The sequence below is a fragment of the Thalassophryne amazonica genome, chromosome 12 (genome assembly GCF_902500255.1).
Source record: "Thalassophryne amazonica chromosome 12, fThaAma1.1, whole genome shotgun sequence".
NCBI classification, from domain to species: domain Eukaryota; kingdom Metazoa; phylum Chordata; class Actinopteri; order Batrachoidiformes; family Batrachoididae; genus Thalassophryne; species Thalassophryne amazonica.
In genome coordinates, this window is record NC_047114.1 from 41019568 (window position 1) to 41042484 (window position 22917).

At 41.0% G+C, this 22917-nt stretch overlaps 1 protein-coding gene across 6 annotated transcripts in view; it reads left to right on the forward strand.

Annotated features, from left to right (window-relative positions):
- Positions 1-22917, forward strand: part of tnk2b (tyrosine kinase, non-receptor, 2b) — a 107057-nt gene that overhangs the window by 76634 nt on the left and 7506 nt on the right. For 5 of the 6 annotated variants that reach the window (XM_034183073.1, XM_034183071.1, XM_034183072.1 and 2 more), the window contains 5 exons: positions 1484-1678; positions 2388-2479; positions 3553-3986; positions 12388-13566; positions 20340-20435. In XM_034183073.1, the coding sequence (XP_034038964.1) occupies positions 1484-1678; positions 2388-2479; positions 3553-3986; positions 12388-13566; positions 20340-20435 (1996 nt within the window). The remainder of the gene's footprint in view (positions 1-1483; positions 1679-2387; positions 2480-3552; positions 3987-12387; positions 13567-20339; positions 20436-22917) is intronic. The other variant, XM_034183070.1, reaches the window with a different exon arrangement.

A 22917-nucleotide genomic window follows, 5' to 3' on the forward strand; every position in this document is an offset into this window, starting at 1 on the left:
ATTGAGGAATATTTTGTGGACTGATGAGAGTAAAATTGTTCTTTTGGGTCCAAGGGCCACAGACAGTTTGTGAGACGACCCCCAAACTCTGAATTCAAGCCACAGTTCACAGTGAAGACAGTGAAGCATGGTGGTGCAAGCATCATGATATGGGCATGTTTCTCCTACTATGGTGTTGGGCCTATATATTGCATACCAGGTATCATGGATCAGTTTGGATATGTCAAAATACTAAGAGGTCATGTTGCCTTATGCTGAAGAAGACATGCCCTTGAAATTGGTGTTTCAACAAGACAGTGACCCCAAGCACACTAGTAAACAAGCAAAATCTTGGTTCCAAACCAACAAAATTAATGCCTCGCAGATGTGGAAAAATCATGAAAAACTGTGGTTATACAACTAAATACTAGTTTAGTGATTCACAGGATTGCTAAAAAAGCAGTTTGAACATAATAGTTTTGAGTTTGTAGCGTCAACAGCAGATGCTACTATTATTGTGAACACCCCCTTTTCTACTTTTTTACTAATAGCCCAATTTCATAGCCTTAAGAGTGTGCATATCATGAATGCTTGGTCTTGTTGGATTTGTGAGAATCTACTGAATCTCCTGGTACCTTGTTTCCCATGTAACAATAAGAAATAGACTCAAATCCTGGATTAATGTTTTTAGTCACATAGCACTATTATTCTGAACACTACTGTATGTTCCGTCTTTATAATTGGAGATTATTTGTCTTTGTTGTAAATCCTTGCCACAAGCGTCTTGGGCTGTGATGGTTTAGATGGGTTTCCACCTTAGCGGATTTGTACTCTGTCAAATCACAAAGAAATATTTTATATTTATATATTTCATTTTACTAATGAAGCTTATTACTACTTCTATGTATATAGTTACGCCATCAGAGCTCAACCGGAAGACTTCCCAATCAACATCATCATCCATGCAAGGAAAATGACAAGTTTGCATTTGTGATTCATGCAATTATCTGGATTTATAAGTATTCCATGATTCTGGTGTGGCACGTTCCTATGAGTCCACAGAGCAAAGAAAGGTGTTTGAAGTTTGTGAACATGTTCTTGAATGAGGCCACTTGACTTAATACTTTTTTTTGTCTTTTTGGTTTGTGGTTTTATGGATGATGCAAGATATTTTTAATTGCTCACAGTCTAGTCCTGTGCCAAGACCCCTTTCACATTTTAATACTTTCAGCTTTGTTTTATCTCACACGCTCATGAACAGGTACAGTGAACATGACAATAATCACAACCCACAGATCTTTTCAAATAGACCTTCAATATATTTAAATACAAATACCTCAGTTGGTGAATAAAGGGGGTTTTTGTACTATACTTGTTTTGCTATAGTTTGTAGTTACGTTGCTAAATCCAATGGACTGTTTAGTGCACTTTAGATTGTACAAATCTTCTGGCAAAAGTGATTGTTATCCTGTTGTGTTTTTTTTTTTCCCCCTGTGTGTTTTAGGGCAGAACATTATTGGTGGCGTGGTCAGAACAAGCGTACTCTTAAGGTGGGCCAGTTCCCGAGGAATGTCATGACTTCAGTTGCCGGTTTGTCTGCTCATGACATCAGCCGTCCTCTCAAGAACAGCTTCATCCACACAGGCCACGGAGACAGCAACCCTCAACGCTGCTGGGGCTTCCCTGACAGGATTGATGAGTAAGGACTTTCAAGTTTTAAAATTAAAATGGGGAATAAAAAATTCCAATGTCTGTCAAAATCAAAGGAGGGGTAAATGTATAAACTTATAAAAACGTATTATGAATATGCACAATGGTAGAAATCTGTGGATTTTTGGGTGCTCTCTAAGTAGGGTGAATCAGATCAACTGGACTTGTTTAGTTCCTTGAAGATGTTTTGTGTTAAACAAGTCCAGTTGACCTGACTCAACTTACTTGGGACCAGAATGACTGATCGTCTTCAAACATTTTAGGTGGTAATAATAAACATTCACCACTAGATGGCAGGGGCACTTCATTATAAATTTCCAACAATTTGCTTCTCAACATCAATTCCCTTCAGTGTAGTCATATTTTCTGAAGAACTATAGTTCCTCCCAATTCATTGATGACTGGAAATTTTAAATGAAAAATCATAATTTTTTTGAGCTCTAGGTTCTACCTTCACATTGAATGTTTTGTCCAATGAACATGATCAACACTAAAGTCATTTAATTTATGGTGACATAAAACTGACAAAATCTGCAAATTGTCACACTTGAGAAGATTGTATCAATGATTGTATATTTGTATGATAAATAGCTTATCACAATTGTTCATTGAATATTATAATCAACTTACTGATTTCAGCTAACATCTAACAATTTCAGCACATACTGGTTTTAAATGTGGCATACTCTTCTGTTTAGTTTGTACCTTGGGAATCCCATGGACCCTCCTGATGTCTTTGGCTTAGATCTCAGTGCTGCTCAGCCCACACAGCTGCCAGGTCGATCCAAAAGTGAGTAGAAAATGTTAAAGTTTTAACCCTCAGTGACCATTTTGATTAACAGAATGTATACTTTTAAGACCATAATTGTTGATCATACTGTATGTGCCTTTCTGGAACCTGCTTTATACCATGTATGGGTTGATTAACAGATGGCAAATGAATTTTAACCGATCAGAAGTGAAAATACAGCCATGTTTCATGTAATGTTGCTGATTACTGACATGTTTATTGGTGAGGGAAACATGCAGCGTAATTAAACATTTGAAAACTTGCCGCATTATTTATTTTTAATGAAAGCATTGCTTTATTGATTAGAAGGTAACAAGTTAATTAATCCTATTGCATGAGGCACAACACAAGAATACACCGCTTCTTGTCCCCACTGGACAGACAATAATAATAGAGGTAATGTGCAATGCAATTAAGTGCTTGAAAATGCAGCACATTATTTATAATGCAGATGCTTACCATCGATTTGTCTTGTTAACCTGCCATCACTGTTCTTGCTGTCTCACACGATTCAATAAAATATTGTGCCAAGATGTATGAAAGCTACCTGTATAGCCCCTCTTTTTATTGCAGAATGTGGTCTTTCAATTTGGGAGCATATTTTTTTTAATTTGTTCATTCTCAAATACACAGAACATCTCTCACATTCATATCTTCTGTTTCTTGTACTATAGTTGTCATCCAACATAACGGTGTGTTGCGCCACCTTCTACCCTACAGTGTGAATCACACAGTTCCCCATTCAGCACATAGAGCATAGTTGACAATTTAGTATTTTTCCATATGAAAGTTGCTTTGGAATTTAAGTCTCGGAACCTCCCAAACAACTTTAAAAAAAATATAAGTTGTATAGTATTCTGGAAAATATGGCAAGTCTGGTTTCTCTCAGAAGCTTTTCATATATTGCTCCTGCTCTCTCTATTCCCTCCAAGTACCTCTCCAAAAAGGTACATCCCATTTATTTTATTTTCCACCTTTTTTGTCTTTCTATGCAGTGATTACGCTGTGTCTTGTGTTCTTTACACTCTACATGCATTGTGAAAGAAAATTTTTTGCTGTATTTGCTCTTCCAGAACCTTTCTATGATCCCGTAAACCAGGATAATGATTTTACTTCTACAGGATTGAAGGGACTATCACTTCGAAAAACCGGCCCCATCAAGGGCCTCAAACTGAAACCTGCTGCCTGGGTGCCTGCTTCCAAACAGGGAAGCAGCCAGACATCTGGATCAGGCTATAATCCCAACAGTGAAGTGTCACTCATTGATTTTGGGGAGGAGTTTTCTGTATCCACACCCTCTCCTTCTCCAGGGGTTGAAATTCCAGTCCCCTCATTGACGAAGCTGGTTTTGGAGACTGAAAACATCTGGGACCGCATTCCACCTCAGAGCCCGTCTAGATCACTGCCACAACCACTTCACCCTATGCCAGTAGTGGACTGGGATACCCGACCATTACCTCCACTTCCAGCCTATGATGATGTAGCCCAAGATGAAGATGATATGGAGGTATGTTTGGTAATTATACAACACCTTTAAGATATGCAACAAGTTGTTGTACAATACTGTTTCATTTTTAACTGAGAATTCAGTTTTTCAAGCCTAGGCCCTAATGTTGGAGATGTTTTGGATTCATCTTTTTACCTGGGGCAAAACCAGTGGTAATAAACATAGTATGGAGTTACAATAACATTATTGAGGGCTGAAGCACTATACAATGTAAGTCTACAGGACAAGCTAAAAACTTTGAAGTAAACCAGTAGTTGTTGCTACTGAATAGGCAAAAAAAAAAAAATGTCAGTGTCTGATAGCACGGAGAGGATCCCTGTGGAGGTACATGTGTACATAGTTATCTCAGCTTGTTCATGATTATTGAGCCCCTCTTTGACAATCAGCTTGTATGGACTTGTGGAGAACATAGTCACCAAACAGGAAGATGGATAAGGTAACTTCCTGTCTGTGTAATTGGTTGTTTTCAAAAGTTTCTTTTATTTACGCAGTTAAACATGCACATGTGGACCTCCTATATAGGAGTCCTCTTCATGCTAACAGATACTTCTGACATTTTTGCCTCTTCAACATTTTTGCCTTGACAAAAAACTTGCCCCAGAGGAATATATTGTATAAATGTTTAACACTAGACAGTGTTGGTGTTCAACGCAATACTAGATTGACTGTCATTAGTGTTGTCCTGAGTGAAAGGATGATCCCAAGAAACATTGAAAATATGGTGTAGGTTATAACATCCCAGAGTTCATCTTTCAATTTCAATTTTTTCAATTTATTTCATTTTATATAGCACCAAATCACAAAAAAAGTTGCCTCAAGGTGCTTCATACAAGTGAGGTCTAACCTTACCAACCCCCAGAGCAAGCACACAGGTGACAGTGGTAAGGAAAAACTCCCTCTGAGGAAGAAACCTCAAGGAGACCAGACTCAAAAGGGGTGACCCTCTGCCTGGGTCATGCGACTGACAAAAATTACAAAACAATTACCAAACAAATATACAGGAAATGTTGCCAGTGCACAGAACAGGAGGGTTTCAGAAACAGACACCACACCCATCTCTGAATGGAGCTGCACCTCAAACAGAGAGAAAAACAGAATCAGGCATCAGAAAGACAAGAAATGCGGTATAATTTGTCAGCATTAAGCAACAAGAAGAACAAAAGAAATACTAAGGTGATGGCCAGCTACGAGCCCTAAGCTTCACTAAAAGACCCAGAATTTAGACAAAGTTGAGGCCGCGGCCTGCTCAGTTTTCTAATAAAATGAATTTAAAAGGGTAAAAAGCATAGTAACATACTATGCCAGTATGCTAGCCATACAAATGGGAAAATAAGTGCGTCTTAAGTCTGGACTTGAAAGTTTCTACAGAATCTGACTGTTTTACTGAGCAGGGAGATCATTCCACAGAACGGGCACTATAAGCGAAAGCTCTATGATCTGCAGACTTTTTATTCACCCTAGGGACACAAAGTAGTCCTGCACCCTGAGAATGTAAAGCCCGGGCCAGGCTGCAGATCGTGACTTATCCGCAAACTAATTGCAAAACGTGAATACTGAAAAAATATCTCACAAAACATGAATGCAGGTCTCGCAAAATGTGAAAGTAGTTCATGGATTTCAGTTTACAGATCAATTACTGCAGGAAATCTTGATCGCAAACCCTATCACCGCAAAAATTATTTTTTTTGGGGGGGGTCACAACATCCGGCGAGGTGAGGAGGTGATCAAAGCAGCTGTTGTTTCTGGTGTCAACGCCCGGCCCTGCTGGGTGTGTCCCTTTTTAGGGACAGTGTCTGGTGAGGAGTTTGTCTGGTCCACCTGTCAAACAGGAACAATGGCATCAAATTCACAGAGGACAGAAACCTCCCCCTCCAGTAAACGGCTCAATGATCTTAAGAGAAACATTGTAGAAAAACAAACACAAGTTTCTAACATCAGGAAGGTAGACAACGAGCAACAACCTTATTTTTATCCAAATGAGCTGTCCTCTGAACTGAAAAAAAAAAAATATTGATATGAACAAGCAGACAGCGTAGGGACCGTCTACAAAGTGCAAAAACAAGACACCAGAAAAATACTCAATAAATTCAGGTGTGGCGTCACCAAATTCACTGAACACATCACGGGTGTTGGTTATGTTAGTGATTTTGTATCATTTAAAATAAGTGATAAAATGAGCAATAAAATTCACAGATTCACAAAAATTAAAATTTTCCACATTTTTCCAAACTGACTTAGGTAGAATAACCAGCAGGGGACCACTGATGTGTGCAATGAATTTGGTGACACCACACCTGAATTTATTGAATATTTTCCTGGTGTCTTGTTTTTGCACTTTATAGACGGTCCTTATGCTTCCATTTCTCCACCATCTGCTCATTCAGATCAGTATTATTTTTCCAGCTCAGGATGGATCATATTGTTGTTATGACAATAAGTCTATTTATCTATCTATTGATAAAAATAAGGTTGCAGCTCATTGTCTACCTTCCTGAGGTTAGAAACTAGTGTTTGTTTTTCTACAATGTTTCTCTTAAGATAATTGAGCCGTTTACTGGAGGGGGAGGTTTCTGTCCTCTGAGTTTGACTGGTGGACCATCCCAGTCAAAGTCTTCACCTGACACTGTCCCCGGAGCAGGACCTGCCGAGCCGGGCCGGGCACTTGACACCATTTGTGACAGCTGCTCAGATCGCCTCTAAAAATAAAAAAAAATTAAAAAAGAAAATAACAGTTTTTGCAGTGATAGGGTTTGCAATCAAGATTTCCTGCAGTAATTGATCCATAAACTACTTAAACTGAAAAAAATTATATTATGAATGATGTTCACATTTTGCGAGATCCGCGTTCATGTTTTGGGAGATATTTTTTCAGTATTCATGTTTTGCAATTAATGGTGTGCGGATAATTCACGATTTGCAGCTGATTCGTGTTTTGGAGGTTAACATGGGTTTAATTAGGTTAGCTAAGTAGGGAGGTGCCAGTCCGTGAACAATTTTATAGGCTAGTAGTAGAAACTTTAAATCTGATCTCACAGGGACAGGAAGGCAGTGAAGAGATGCCAAAATGGGTGGAATGTGGTCAGACTTTCTGTTTCATGTCAAAAATCTGGCAGCAGCATTTTGAACCAGTTGGAGACCCCTAATGCTGTACTGCGGTAAACCAGAAAATAGAACATTGCAGTAGTCCAGTCTAGAAGAGACAAATGCATGAATCAGGGTCTCAGCATCAGTCATAGAGAGGATGGGACAACTCTTCCCTATATTTCGTAGGTGGAAGAAAGCAGTCCCCGTAATATCTCTCATGTGGAGGTCAAAGGACAACGTAGGATCAAAAATTACCCCAAGGTTCCTCACTTTGTCAGTGTGATTTATGACACACATGCCTAGGCTAAGTGTTTGCTGGTCAAATTGATATAGATGTCTCACTGGACCAAGGACCACCATTTCAGTCTTATCAGAGTTTAAAAGCAGGAAGTTGCTTGACATCCACCTTGTCACTAGTGCAACACAATCTTCTAAGGATTTTATGTGGATGAGATTACAAGCAGTTATTGGCATGTATAACTGAGATCATCAGCATAGCAGTGATAGGTAATCCCAAAACACCACAATATTTGCCCAAGGGGTGCTACATAAAGGGAGAAAAGCAGGGGGCCTAAGACGGACCCCTGTGGAACCCCAAATTTCATGACACAAAGGTTAGAGGTCGTGTCATTGTACAGTGAGATCTACTGGTCAGGTATGACGTCAACCACGCAAGGGCACTCCCAGTAATCCCAAAATTATTCTCCATGATCCATGGTATTAAATGCAGCACTGAGATCCAACAACACCAGAACAGTAGTGGTGTCTGAAGCCATTGCAAGCAGAAGATCATTCATCACTTTAGTGAGAGTTATCTCTGTTGAATGATATTTTCTAAAAGCAGACTGCAGTGGCTCAAAAAGTTTATTCTCACTAAGATAGTCCACGAGCTGCCATGAAGCCACTTTTTCCAGAGTGACTTATAGGTGGTTGTCCACGAATAAGTGTTGCCACAGTGTTGAACAAGAAATTTGAGTTATACTTGTTTTTGTTAATCAAATCAGAGTAATAGGTCTGCTTTGTAGCCAGCAGCGCATGCTTATGCCGTGTTCACACCGGGCGCGACGCAAGCGACTGCAGCCACAGGTTGCCATGTAATCCCTATGTAAGGACGCGTTTTGGCGCCAAACCACGCAGCGCGACACGATGGAGGCGAGTGAAGCGACGCGATGACCAATCAGGGACTGAATATGTAGTGATGTGGAGATGTCTGGAGTTTGACTGAAGATGTGAACATGTCCTGTATCTGGTAGCAGCCTGTGAGCAGGACTTTGTCTCTTTTGTCCTTTATTTTACAATCATGACAGAGTTTTTGGAGCGAGCAGCAGCCCCACAGCAGAGGGGAGCGGAGTTTATTTTTATTTTTCTTGTACGTGCGCGCACACGTGTGAATCGTCCTGGAGATTATTTTACTTATTAACTACACAGCTGTATAATGGTGACTGGTTTCTAAACACAATTATGACAGAGTTTGTTGGGGGAAGAGCCAGCTGCAGCAAGCAGCGGAGTTTCTTTCTTTTTTTTTCTTTATTATTTACATGTGTGCGCGTGAACGGGACAGTTGATCCTCAAACTGGGTCCCGCAGAGGTGGAAGGACCGCTGAAAGCGGCCATCACCCAGACACAGCTCCTGGAGCAAATAATGATACTCTCTGTATTGGGAGCTTTCCACAGCAACTCGCTCCGTGTGATCAAGGTCCATCATGTTAGCTTGACTGACAACCGGAGCCGGCGAGCGGAATAGAAGCTCTTCCTATTTGATGATGCACCGGGGCGAATTTTCACAGCGAAAGTCCACCCAAGCAGAGCGACACACCGGGCGAAGGAGGCGCGTCCGTCGCCTGGCGACCCACGCGAATTTATAGCGTCAGATCGCGTCCGGTGTGAACGCGGCATTAGAGTCCAAGATAGCATCATGCCACGCAAGGTGGAATACTTCTAATTTTGAACGATGCCATTTCCGTTCTAGACCTCTAACCTTATGCTTGAGGTCACACAAGTAATCATTGAACCAAGGTGACTTTGTTTTTGGGGGGGCGTGGTTTTATTAAAGGTGGCGCAATCATGTCGAGTATAGTTTTGAATGGTGAGTTTAAACTATCCACAAGACTGTCTACTAATTGGGCATATTTCAAACGTGAAGTTAAGATATCAGGCCATCTGGCTTTGAGTTCAGCCATAGTTGAGGAGTTGATGCATTGCCGCAGTGATAAATAAGACTGTTGTTATACTAAACACGGCAGCGAAACCGTAACCCTAATAAGTGACTAATCAGAGACCAGCGATGTAAGAGGCATGATGTCAATGTTTGTGACAGCAATGCCACATGTGTGTCCTGTCCTGAATGCATTGCAGAAATCCTAATGCATCCACAGTTTCTCTAAATGATTTCCAGAGGGGATCAGAAGGCTTATTTATATGACTGTTGAAATCATCAATAATCAGAATGTTATCTGCACTAGTTGACAAGTTAGACATGAATACACCAAATTCATCTAACAATTCAGAGTATGGGCCAGGGGGCATATATATATATATATATATATATATATATATATATATATATATATATATATATATATATATATACAAGGTCTGTCCAAAAAGTATCAGACCTTTTTATTTTTTCAAAAACCATATGGATTTGAATCATGTGTGCTTGCATGAGCCAACCTTGAACCTTCATGCGCATGCGTGATTTTTTTCACGCCCGTCGGTTGCATCATTCGCCTGTGAGCAGGCTTTGTGTGAGCACTGGTCCTCCCCTCTCGTTGGATTTTCATTACGAGGTGGAACGATTTGGAGCTTTGCTGCATCAAATTTTCCAGAAACTGTGAGAGACAGCCAGGTGGAAACCATTCGGAAGATTCAGACGGCTTTCGGTGATGATCCTATGGGCATCACACAGATTAAGGAGTGTTACAACCGGTTTAAAGACGGCGCACAATGGCGGAGGATGTGCCACGCTCCGAGCGGCCATCGACAGGCTGAAATGACCAGATCATTTCCAAAGTGAACGCTGTGTTGATCCGGGACGTCATCTGACTACCAGAGAAATTGCAGAAGAGGTGTACATCAGCACTTTTTCGGCGCATTCCACTGTTACAGGAGATTTTGTAATGAAAGACGTGCGGAAGTTGGAAGTCTCACAGGACATGTTGTGACATGTCCAGCTCTTACACAATTCCTCGGATACTCACTCGACTGAAAAGCCACCAAAAGCCATTTGAATCTTCCGAATGGTTTCCACCTGGCTGTCTCTCACAGTTTCTGGAAAAATTTGATTCAGCGCTGCTCCAATCGTTCAGACATTTTCCTCAAAATGAAAATCCAACGAGGGGGGAGGACCAGTGCTCACTCAAAGCCTACTCACAGGCGAATGACGCAACCGACAGGCGTGAAAAAACTCACGCATGCACACGAAGGTTCAAGGTTGGCTCATGCAAGCACACATGATTCAAATCCATAAGGTTTTTGAAAAAAATAAAAAGGTCTACTTTTTGGACAGACCTCGTATATAGTAAGTCCCTTCGGCTGCTCCCTTGTTTGCACTTGGGGTCGCCACAGCAAATCCAAGGTGGATCTGCATGTTGAATTGGCACAAGTTTTACGCCGGATGCCCTTCCTGACGCAACTCCACATTACATGGAGAAATGTGGCAGGGGTGGGATTTGAACCCGGAACCTTCTGAACTGAAACCAAGCGCATTAACCACTTGGCCACCACCCCTGGACAGACCTCGTATATATAGTGACAAAATAATGTGGCTGATTTTTATTCTTCTGACCTTGGCAATATCTAGCATTGTGGGCAGAGCGGAGAATCAGATGCTCAAACGAGTGACCCCCAACAGCTAATAAGCTAAACCTAGATTTATAAATAAGAGCAACACCCCCGCCTTGCTTTGGATCACGAGGGATGTGACTAAATGTGTATGCTGCTGGTCAGGCCTCATTTAAGGGGGAGGACAGCTGTAGGTTTAAGCCAGGTTTCACATAATCCAATCATATCTAAGTGATGACCCATAATTAGATCATTAATCAACAGTAATTTTGAGGACAGTGATCTTATTTTAATGAGACCCAAACTAAGGATCTCAGTGAGGTTGACAGTTGGACTGTTTGGATTTAGGGGTGGTTCCAGAGTAGCATACATAAGATGCCTGGAAGTAGGTTTAGGTTTGAGACATTCCATGCGGGTTGTAGGTAGCAGACACAAAATATTTGATATTGCTGGAACAGCCAACGGGTCATCCTCAACTTCAACGTCATCCAATGTAGTAATGGGTATTAAGTTTGTAAAGCATATCCCTCTGATTTTTATGGACACGTCTACGGAAACAGGCCGCAGTACTCAACTTGATGAGTTTCCCTCTCTGGCAGATAAACTGCACCATCACCATACTGGATTTTCTGCACTAATTTCCCCTTTACGTTAATGGATTCCACAGCTACATTCCTCATAAGCCTTGCTGGGTCTCTAATCACCTGCTCCGTGGTCTACTGTAAAATCCTCATGTTAACCTCACTGTAGAGCGCTATCTGTGTTCGCAAATACATCGTGGTGCTTTCCCCAGTAGGGTGAAGGCTGTCTGCATTCAGCAAGCCACGGCGGTCACAAAATGAAGGCCAGTTATCAATAAAACTAAAGCCTTGCTGTCTACAAAATTGCAGCAGCCACCTATTTAACGATCTCAGCTTGCTAAACGCCTCATCATTACCCCTAGAGGGTTAAAAGGAGGGAGGGAGGGAGAAAAAAAAACTAAGACTAAACCACTCCTCAGATTAACACAAAAGTAAAGTAATGAGCTAAAATTCACAGCAGTTACACTGAAAAATTAATGGAAGTATTAAAGAAACGGGTGTTGGGGCAGTTGACCTAGCTACTGCAAGCTAACTGCTAGCGAAAATTTTAGCCACTCCTAAGATTTATACAGGAGTAAAATAATGACCTAAAATTCACAGAACTATTAGACTGGTAAAAACAGTAATAAAAGAAATGGGGCGTGGGGGTGACCTAGCTAATGCAAGCTAACTGCTAACGAACACTAACTGCTAGCGATTCACAACAAGAGGACTGTAGTTAAAATTCAGAGTAGATACACTTAAAAACCAAAAGAACTGTTAAACAGAAATAAAAGAAACAAATACAACCTTGTAGGGATTGGGAGAGCGTCACAACAGCAAACAATCCGTTGGAAGCAAGTTGCCAGATCTGTGAGCTGGCGTCAGCGTCCTTCTTCTCTTGACCTTTAAGGTGAAGTACTAACGTCAGTTTTTTTTCCTTTTCTTTTTCCTTCTTTTTGGTCTCCAAAAAGGTGAGTTCCATCAATAGTGCTGAGCAGCAGCATGAAGAGAACAGTGACCGTCTCTCTTCTGAACCGAGGGGGGAATGGGACACTGCTGTACCTGGAGGTAAAGACAGACTAAGTCTTGAAGACAACCTGTTTCTCCCCACCAAGCAGAGCCAAGGGCTGTCTTCCTCTTTTTCCCAATCAGAAGAGATTTTCCAAGAACTCCAGCAAGAGTGCATGCGGAGGCTCAATGTGTCCACTGGAGGTGCTGCTCATTTAAGTTTCCCTCTGCAGAGCTCATCTTCATGTTCTCAGAACCAGGACATACCCCAGTCAATTGAGGACAAACCTCAGATCCCTCCTCGTATCCCCATACCACCTCGCACTGCAAAACGAGGTGACTACTTGCCTATTCATTGGTCAAGGGAGGTCTCATCATCTCCAACACCAACCAACACCACAGAGGATGTCTCTGGTCCAAACCATGACCAACCACCTCAGATCCCTCCCAGGGACCCTTTGTCCCAGCCACCCACAAGGACCCCTAGCCCCATGGGCCATGTCGTGGGCTACCCCCATCAGAGGGTCTATTCAGTCAGCCCCACTACCACACAGGCTTCACTAACCTCCTGCACATCCACACACACCTATGGTACCTACCTCTCCACTTCTCCAGGTAAACCCATGCCTATGACACACAGCTTTGCCTCAGACCCTAATTATGCTGCACCTAAAGTGATACAGGCACAGGGCAATGACTCCGCCAATAAGGGCCCGTGTATTCTTCCCATTGTCCGTGACGGACGTAAAGTTAGTAACACACACTATTACCTTCTGCCAGAGCGGCCCCCGTACCTTCACCAGTATGATCGTTTCTTCAGGGAAGCGGAGAGTCTACCTGCCAGCGGCATAGAAGAAAGGCACGTTCGGCAAACAAACACCGCCACTGTCAGGCCTATGGTGTTCAGCAACAAGACTGTCCACGGACACATTCAGGGGCAGGTGCAAGGGCTTGTCCAGCAGAGTGAAGTGAAGGCAAATTTTTCCACAAACAATAACAGTGGTCTCAGTGAGACACAGACAGGGATAAAGACATCAGTTAGTCTTCCCCGGGTCTGTTCAGAGGGTGTAACAGCACCAGGAGTCACAGTTTCCTGCATTAGGATGGATGGAGGCGGGGTATCAGCTGAAAAGATCAAAATGGTAAGATGCTATTTAATTGTTTTAGGTACGTTTGGGTGCTTTTTTTAGATGTTTTCATGACGGATGCTATGTGTGGGGGTCTTAGAATTATTGGTATGATAGTGACAGTTTCATTTTATAGTTTTTCTACACAAAGGGATCCGCACCCTCTCCTTCCCCTTGGGAATCACTTCCCGTGAAATATATTATCTGTCACTATCATTTAATTCTGTTCTAATACAAAGGTTTCCCAGTGAAACCATCCCAACATACAGACAGTCTCTTATTCATGTGTTTAACATACTGTTTTGTTTCTGTTTGTACACGCAATCCACGCCTATTCACCATTAGAGGGGAATTATAATCTTGACCTTGTGCAAAAAGCTTCAACCAAGAAGGAAAGTAGCAGTTGAAAAACACAGATTGGAAGGGAAAAAAGAAACCAGAAAAGTCAGAGATCAGGTTTTGATGAATAAAAGAAGGCATTCAGTTCCAATAAGGATAACGTGTGTGTGTGTGTGTGTGTGTTTATGCTTTTCGCTCCTCCTGACCAAGGAATTGTAGGTTTCCACATTCACGATGTTTCACAAAATGCCTATTGAACTACAAGGCTTGGTGAGCCCTGTTGATGTCTCATGATGTCGGGCACCAGACAGTGCCATTATGTCGTTAATGGCCTGAAGGACCCACAATACTGTAACATTTTTTTGAAATATTCATTAATTGTCTGCAGTCCTGATAATACATGACTGGAAAATGGCCATAGGCCAGCAACAAGTTGTCATGAACACAACACAAAGCCCACTAGAAACCTCCCAGAAACCACTAGGCTGTGGTCAAGATCAAGTGACAGCAGACATTCTTCAGCTGCTGTCTGTGGCAGCATCAATCATTCATAATTATTGTCTCTATTTTATAATGATGAAAATATGGAACGTGCCCTATATATTCAAAAGAAACTTTCACATGGTTTCCCACACTCCGCACACACAATGGTGTGTTAACAGCTTGTCAGTGTCTCAGCACGTCATTGCATGTCATACTAACAGCATAACATATTTGCAATATTTCATGTCGATGTGGTGACGGAGGATGGTGACTTGCTGGTGTTTTGTCAGTTCTATATGCGGCCCTGCAGTGTATAGCAACACTGCTGCTGTGGAGTTGTAGCAGTGTCATGGTGACAACATATTTGGCAGGACACTTTTCCAAATGACATGACCACAGACAAACAGTCTCACATTACCAGATTGTAGATGTTGACAGTTCCTGAAAGTGGAAACTGCACTGTAGTGGTTGTAGACCTGGAATTAGTTCCCAGAGACCAGACTGCAGCTGCCAGCTGCTTCTGGTGACTGGACTATAGTTGGTTTACTGTAAATGCAGAGGACACATTTCACTGTATATGTACAAATAAAGGATCTTCTCTGTTCTGCATAATGTCCATGTACACATGAATGTGATTGTTGGCCACTTTTGTCCTGATCCTTAAACCACTCCTCAACACAGTCAATTCTAATACAGTGGTCCCTCGCTATAACGCGGTTCACCTTTTGCGGCCTCGCAGTTTTGCGGATTTTTGTAGTGCAATTTTGCGTCTTTTTTTTTTTTTACAGCGCATTGTGTTCTGAGTCTGCGGGCTCGGTAAACACGGCAGCGGGCCACTCACACTGTCCTCCTGTCTGCTGTGCGGAGCTGCGCCAAATTTGGCAACAGGTCCAGAGACTACGCTCGCTGTTTTGATGCGGATGTTGACCGCAGCTGCAGAGCTCCGTGGCCACCGAGAGAGGACTTGGATTCTTTGCGGGTCCCGCATCCGTACCTCCGGAGGCAGTGAGCGAAGGGAGAGTTCTGCGTGTGTCTGTTTATAATCTTCTCGCCCAGAAGAAAAAAGAGAGTGTTTACACAGGAGAGAAAAGTGAGAAAATGGTAATGACTGTTTGAGAAAAGTGTATAAAGTGTGTAGTGAGGGGGTTTACAGCCTTAAAACATCTATAATAATTGCAAAAAATAGCGCTGACTACTTCACGGATATCGCTTATCGCGGGTTATTTTTAGAACGTAACTCCCGCGATAAACGAGGTACTACTGTATAACAAAAGTGCTTTGTGCGCTGCAAAACGCAACACCTTAGCAATTAAATCTGACTACCGGTGTCGTAGACCGAACATTTCCCTTACAAATCGGCCCCCCTGATGACGCGGTTCACAGATTAATGCCTCGTTTCTGCTTCAAACTGCTCTCCAGTCATCATCTATCTCAGCGACAGATATCTAAAGCTTTTGTACAACAATAATTTCCACATGAATTCAGCATTATTTCATAATAAAAGGCGGTGGAAGCAATCAGAGCTAAACAAAAGTAGCTGATGCGTTCACTGCGCATCGGACATTTATAAGCGTCACGGAATTTCACCTCGTTTCTACTTAAAATGGCCTCGTTTCTGCTTAAAACTAACTTTAGAATGATTTAAGCGGTTTTACCTTTATCATCGGATGGCTAATAATCTCATTAATCCACTTGATGGCTTTGGGTGAAGAGACTCCGTCTCAGACGTGCTGCTGTGGTCCGAAATGACACGTGCAGATGCAAAATGCGGACCGTTTGGTCTGCGACACTGGAATTTGTAATCAGAATATCTAATATGCACTTAATATAAGACAAAATGATGGAACAAGTGAAATTTCATTGATAGTGACATAGCATGGCACAAACATTCCACTGACTACTTTCCTTCATGGGGTTTTTTTTTTTTTTTTTTTTTGCCATGTCTTATCCTCAGCCATTACAAATTGACTCACAGCTGTGGAGTCAGACTCAGAGTTGTTTGTCTCTGTTGAGTGAGTGTGGCAGAGCCACTGAAATTATCACCAGTAAGCATACTGCATCTCCAGGCAATATACTGCTCTTTTGATTTCCTCTCATCTGCAAAGAACACCTGCTGATCACAATAAGCAAATTTGAATAATAAAATGCACAACAATTTGTTGCTTCACTTCCTCTCTGTCTCAGAATATGCATTTTGGAAGTGATGAAATACTGAAGATGTTGCACGTAAAGGATACTGAAGCAGTTTGTCATTTCAGGTGAATCCATTTTTACTTGCCTCTTCACCGAGGCTGGCATTACATCCACAACAAAAACAATCACACACACCTTGAAATCACATTGTGATGAAAACTTCTGTGGTGTTTGGGTGTCAAAATAAGTAAGTTAAAAATATATATGAAATTTAATCTGCAGGGAAAATGTTAATTCATTCTTTCATACAGTCCTGGTCAGAATTATTGGCACTCTAGTATGTTCCAGTTTTGTATAATCAGAATATCCTAGATATACAGTAAAGCACCTGATGTGTGTGTCCCCGTGTCCATGTCCGGCAGGCCACCCCAACCTATATATGGATAAAAAGGTGGAGTGTGGGTGAGACTGTACCTGGGCAGGTCGACAAATGAAAGCCGAACACTGAAAAGCTCAGCTAACAGGCTAATTTCGGTTCAGGTGTTTATGAATTGATATTTTTGGCTACAGAGCAGTAGTTCTCAAACCTGTTTTGCTTTGGAGTAGACATGAAAAATTATTCATTGATTCACTTGTCTGGGTCGCAGTGTCAGCAGAGCAAGCAGCTTATCCCACGCTTCACTATCCTCGGCAAAGTCCTGTAACTCTTCCCAGGGGATCCCAAGGCGTTCCCAAGCCATCTGGGAAATATAATCTCTCCAGCATGTCCTGGGTCTTCCCTGGGGCCTCCTCCTGCATGAACTTGCCTGGAAGACCTCCCCTAGGGAGACGACCAGGGGGCATCCTCACTAGGTGCTAGAACCATATCCACTGGCTCCTTTCAATGTGAAGAAGCAGCAGCTCTACTCAGAGTCTCTCCCAGGTAGTCGAGCTTCTCACCTTGTCCAGGAATGTAAGCCCAGATCCCCGATGGAGGAATCCATTTCTACCGCTTGTATCCGCAACCTTATTTTTTTTGTGATTAGCCAAAGTTCATGAGCATAGGTGAGGATAGGAACGTAAACAGACTGGCTCAGCTCCTTCACCACGTAAGATTTTACATGACACCCTAATATGTCTGTTGAGCTCATTCTCCAACTTACCCCCACTCCTGCACAAGACCCCGAGATACTTAAACACCTCCACTAGACATTAAAATTCATGGCCTGCTCATTTCGTTAGTAATCGCGGATTGACAACCTAACATCATGAAGCTATCCAAAGCTGCAAAAAATGCTAACACTGTTCTCATCCAAAATTAATTCACACAGAAATCTCACTTGAAGCAAATACCGGTGCGCACACTTCGTAGACGATTTGTTTGGAGAATTAACCACACAACAAGCCACATTATTACAGACATTTAGTACATACTAAGAGACAACTGTATGTGTGTATATTTCCCTCTCCTGTCCAAATGGCACCTCGGAATTGAGCCAGACCTGGCACATACATACTTTGACATAGGGGGAGTGGCATAGGCTTTTGATCACCTTAATAGTAGTAGTAGTTAAGGGAAGAGACACTTCTGTGTTGCAGAATTGAGTCAAACTTGGCACACATAATCTGACATATGGGAAGTGGCATAGGCTATTGAGCATTGCAGTAGTAATGGTAGTAGTTAAGGGGAGAGACACGTTTGTGCTGCATCATCATTGGCAAGCACGCTAAAAAGTTGATGTCATACTTTCCTATTCTCTTTTTTTTAACCTTTGAATTTTTTTTTACTCGTGGATAATGAAAAACTCTGTTCGTCAGGGGGCCTTTTCTTATTGTGCCCCAGTATTGTGGAATGGTCTCCCAGTGTCGATAAGTCAGTCCTATAATGTGGACACCTTTAAGTAATTTTTTTTCTATCAGTGATTTGGTTAATATAGTGTGTTGTTGTGCTTTTTTAAAATTCTTTTTAAATTTTCCTTTAAATTTTGATTTTAATTGTGTTTTTAAACTTGTTTTTAATTCATTTTAAACTGTTTTTGAAGTTTTGTGTGAGGCGCCTTGGGACAATGTCGTGATTTGGCATGTTTATAAATTGAATTGAAATGGAAATTTTTGCCAGTAGTAGTAGCAGCTGTCTCTTCTTGAGGCAGTGCTCTGGAGTCTGGGATAGGTGGGAGGTGATAACTTCATTTTAACCAACAAAAGTTTCATTTCAGTCTCTGACTCAAATCCACACTGGGGTGGGTAATCAGCTAGTTTAGTAATAAAATGCTTAAAAAAATGCTCGTTCACAGCAACTAAATGCACATTTAAATGTTGCACCACCGCTCAGATGCAGTGTACAGACATGCACACTGAGTGTATACTGCATTTGCTTCATACCATCACAATTTTGAGCACATTATAAATTTTGCATTCTCACAAAAACAGCTGTAGAATGCAACATAAACCCCATGCACTGTGCGTCAAGTTTGTTCCATCTGAAACAAAATGATTTAGACTGAGCACAGACTTCAGGAAAACCAACTGGGAAAGCATCATTTTACTGGAAATTCATCAGTGTGCACTGTCACATGTACATTTTTTTTTTTATTTTTTTTTTTACTATATGAAAGTTTGTTGTGTTGTTGAACTTTGAACATTTAAAGTATTCCGACCATATAAAAAATATGAACATTTTAAATTCTGTACTTAAGTCAGGAGTGCTATGAATTCTGTGCAGTCAGCAAAATAGAAGTTTGAAAGTGCAAGTATACTGAAAATGAATAAATGAAGCAAATATCTAAATGTAAATTTCAGTTGAAGCGCATATATATATATATATATATATATATATATATATATATATATATATATATATATATATTTTTTTTTTTTTCATTCCTTTACTTGATATCTCCCTCAGTATGAGAAGGCACAGAAATTTGCATGAAGTCTTATAGGTTTGTTAATGCAGTATGCCATCATTATAGAATGACAAAGGCCATGTTGAATTTATTGAGATCTGAATTTAAAAGATGGAGGAGCTGTGGTCAGATTCTTCTGTGCTACACAGTATTTCTGACTCGCTACGCCTGACTGAACTGGACTCAGAATGTCTGTGATTAACCAGAATCTGTGCATGGATCAGATTCTTGACATTTTGTCATAAATGCTGAGATACCCTGGAGACGGGAGGCAGTGGTAGGATGGGGTCATATTTAATGTGCACTGCAGACCAGCTCAGTATAAACACATTGCGCATCTGTTAGCAGAATTTGTCCTGGATGCAGCAGGAAAAGTTTGTGCGGTTGTTCCAGGTAGCACATGTGCTGTTACGTGCACTGAATGCACAGAGCTATTAAGGTTGTACTGCCAGGAGAGAGAGATAAAAATATTCATCTTGGCTACCACTAATCTGTAGTACTCAGAGGTACTCTAGGTTATCTCCTCAAAAGTAGACCTGTGTTCATGGAGATTTGCATAAATATGCTTGGTAGAACAAAAATGTGGTGTCTCATTTGGTAAGGTGATGAGAGGATTGTTCGACACAATGATGCTTAAGTCTATGCAGTTAGATCTGTATCATCTTTTCTCGTGTAGCGAAAGTTAAACAATAGACATGCTGATAATATTGTGAAGTAGGCGACAGAGAAGTATGCATGGGATCATTTGGAGTTATATTGTCACTTTTATAGTGTTGTGCAAATTCTTTAACCTCATAGGGTAATCAATGGTGTGTGTTATATGTGTCTGTGATACTCCTGAAGCTTGCATTGAGAGGAGGATTGATGCCTTGTGAAGAGGAGTTGTGGTATCAGTGTTGTTGGATGTTGTACAGATGGGATCTGAACACTGAATGACGTGTGCTTCAGGTGCAACAGGGTGTCCACGGTGTGACAAACGAGGAGTGCCAAAGTGCCCTTCAGAACCACAGCTGGAATGTCCAGAAAGCTGTGCACTACCTAAAGGTAAACAAAAAACATTCATTAGTACACAGTGGGAGCATATAACACCAATTATGGTTTAAAAAAAAAAAAAAGTGGTGCAAATTATTGGTTGAGATAATAGGGTTTCAAAAAGAAATGGTTTGCATCTTGTGTCATCCTTAGTTAGAATCCAATGGACGTCGACATTGTTTGACCTTTACGTTGGAAACCAAACATTCAACTCAGTCAAAACTATTCCATTTATTAATCCTATTGGCTCAACCAATAATTTGCACCACTTTTTTTTTCCAACATTGGAGTAACTTTAACTTTTGACCCCAGTACAAACTGAAATTGTTTGTCACCATTCTTGCTGTTTTTACCCCATAACTCGAGGAAATTCAGTTGTAGATAGTCCAAACTATATGTTTTTGGACTCTTTATGATCACACAAATAATGTGGTATAGTTTCCAATATGATTGGAGCATTTTTAATTTTTGGCCCTTATGTAATTTCTTAATTGAGCCCTACCTGGCTGCCTATTGAAAATTCAAGTGGCCAGTCGTTTTTTTTTGTTTTGTTTTTTTTTCTTCAAAAGAGTAATGTCTAAGGAGTATTTGTGCTGAATTTGGTGCTTGCTTCACCATTTGAACGATTGTTTCAGTTATTTGCTGCCCTAAGAAATGGCAGTTTGGAAGTAGGCCTAAAATTAGACAGCACAGCAGGATCCAAATTTTTCCTTTTAATAAGAGACTGCCCAACAGCATGTTTAAGAGCACCTGGAACACATCCAATACTATGGCAGGAATTAATAAACAAATGTATAGCAGAGCTCACACTCTTAAAAAAGACAGGTAGGAATACTATCCAAAGGACAGTTTGTAGATTGCAGGTGCTTAACCAGCCAATAAAAAAAGTTTATAGGCTGAAAGTGATCAAAAACAGCACGTGAAACTGGTTGTGCAACATCAAAACTAGAGCCAACTAGAGAGGAAGCAGACGGCCTCGGAGCCAGAGACTTTTCCAACAAAAAATTTCAGAAAACCCTCAAAGAAAAAGCGAGGATACCACTGGCAAATTATCACAGGGATTTAGAAGAGAGTTACAAATATTAAAAAGAACCTGAGGCTTATGACTATTACAACAAACAAGTTTGGAAGAAATATTCCATCTTAACAGTCTTGACAGCATTCTGATAGACAGACAGGCTTTCACAAAATGCTTCTTTAGAAACCTGGAGCTTATACTTCTTCCATTGTCTCTCAGCTTACCGACATAAACGGTGCAACAGAGTCTAGAATATTCACACATATAGAATTAAATTACTTAAAAATGCATCAGTGTCAACAACATAACTATCATTCAAAGTTTCTGTGAAGGCTCTCAGTTGTCCAGATGGTTTCCATAGTAGAGAAGCTTGAATCTTCGACTGGACTGGGTTGCTTGATGTGAGGACGTTTCGCTTCCTCAAGTGAAATGAAATTTAGAAATTTAGCTTCTTCAGCTAAATTTCTTGCTCTGGTAGTCTGACTTCTGTCTTGACTCTTGTAGAGAAGAGTCATTTCATTCAAGAGTCATATCATTCAAAGTGCTGTAAATCACCAAAAAAAAGAAGAATCATTATACACAGATAAAAATCGTGATGCAGTTTGAGGATTAATTGTGCGCAAACGAAAAGCACAGGTGAATGATAAGAAATACAAGCTGATTCACAAACGCATCAAATGATAAGGCCAAATCTAAGATATGACCTTTCTCATGTGTCGGGTCCTTAACCCATTGAACAAGAGTAAAAAGAAGATAAAAAAAAAAAAAAAAAAAAAACTAACTAATGATTTGCAACAGACATGAATATTAAAATCTCCAGAAACTAAGAAATGGTAATATTTCACAATGAGAGAAAATCTGCAAAATCACAAATAAAAATCCTTGTTAAATTTCGGAGACCGATAAACAACCACAAACAAATAGAAAAAGAACTGAGTTAAAAATCAAACATTTGCAGTTCAAAACTAGCATAGGTAACAGATGGAACAAGACGAACAAGAAGCTGGATCTGAACACCGAAGTCAAGCCGCCTCCTCTACCGCTCCAGGGTGATCTGAAGAGCACACAACCAGGGGGAAGCCAAGTCTCAGTGAGAAACATAAAATCCAAATCCTGTGAAGTAAAAAAAAAAGTCATTCAATAAGAACGTCTTATTTACTAGTAATCTAGTATTTAATAAAACCATACAAAAATTTAGTTCCTCCATGGCCAAAGACACAGCACATTTCAGCGGCCAAAGAAGCTGAGGTGAAACGCCACACCTGCGAGCCCGAAGCCGGCGACACCGGTGCTCAGCCTCCGCCGCCAGACCAAAACGAATAGGAAGAAACTCCAACGGAGATAGGCACGCGGCGTCAGGAAGCCGAAAATCTGGGAAACCAGACCCATCAGCGAAGACGGGCTTGGGGAAGATGAAACAAATTCAACAATCCCTCACATGCAGGAAGCGCTTCACCACGCAGATATAACGTCCAT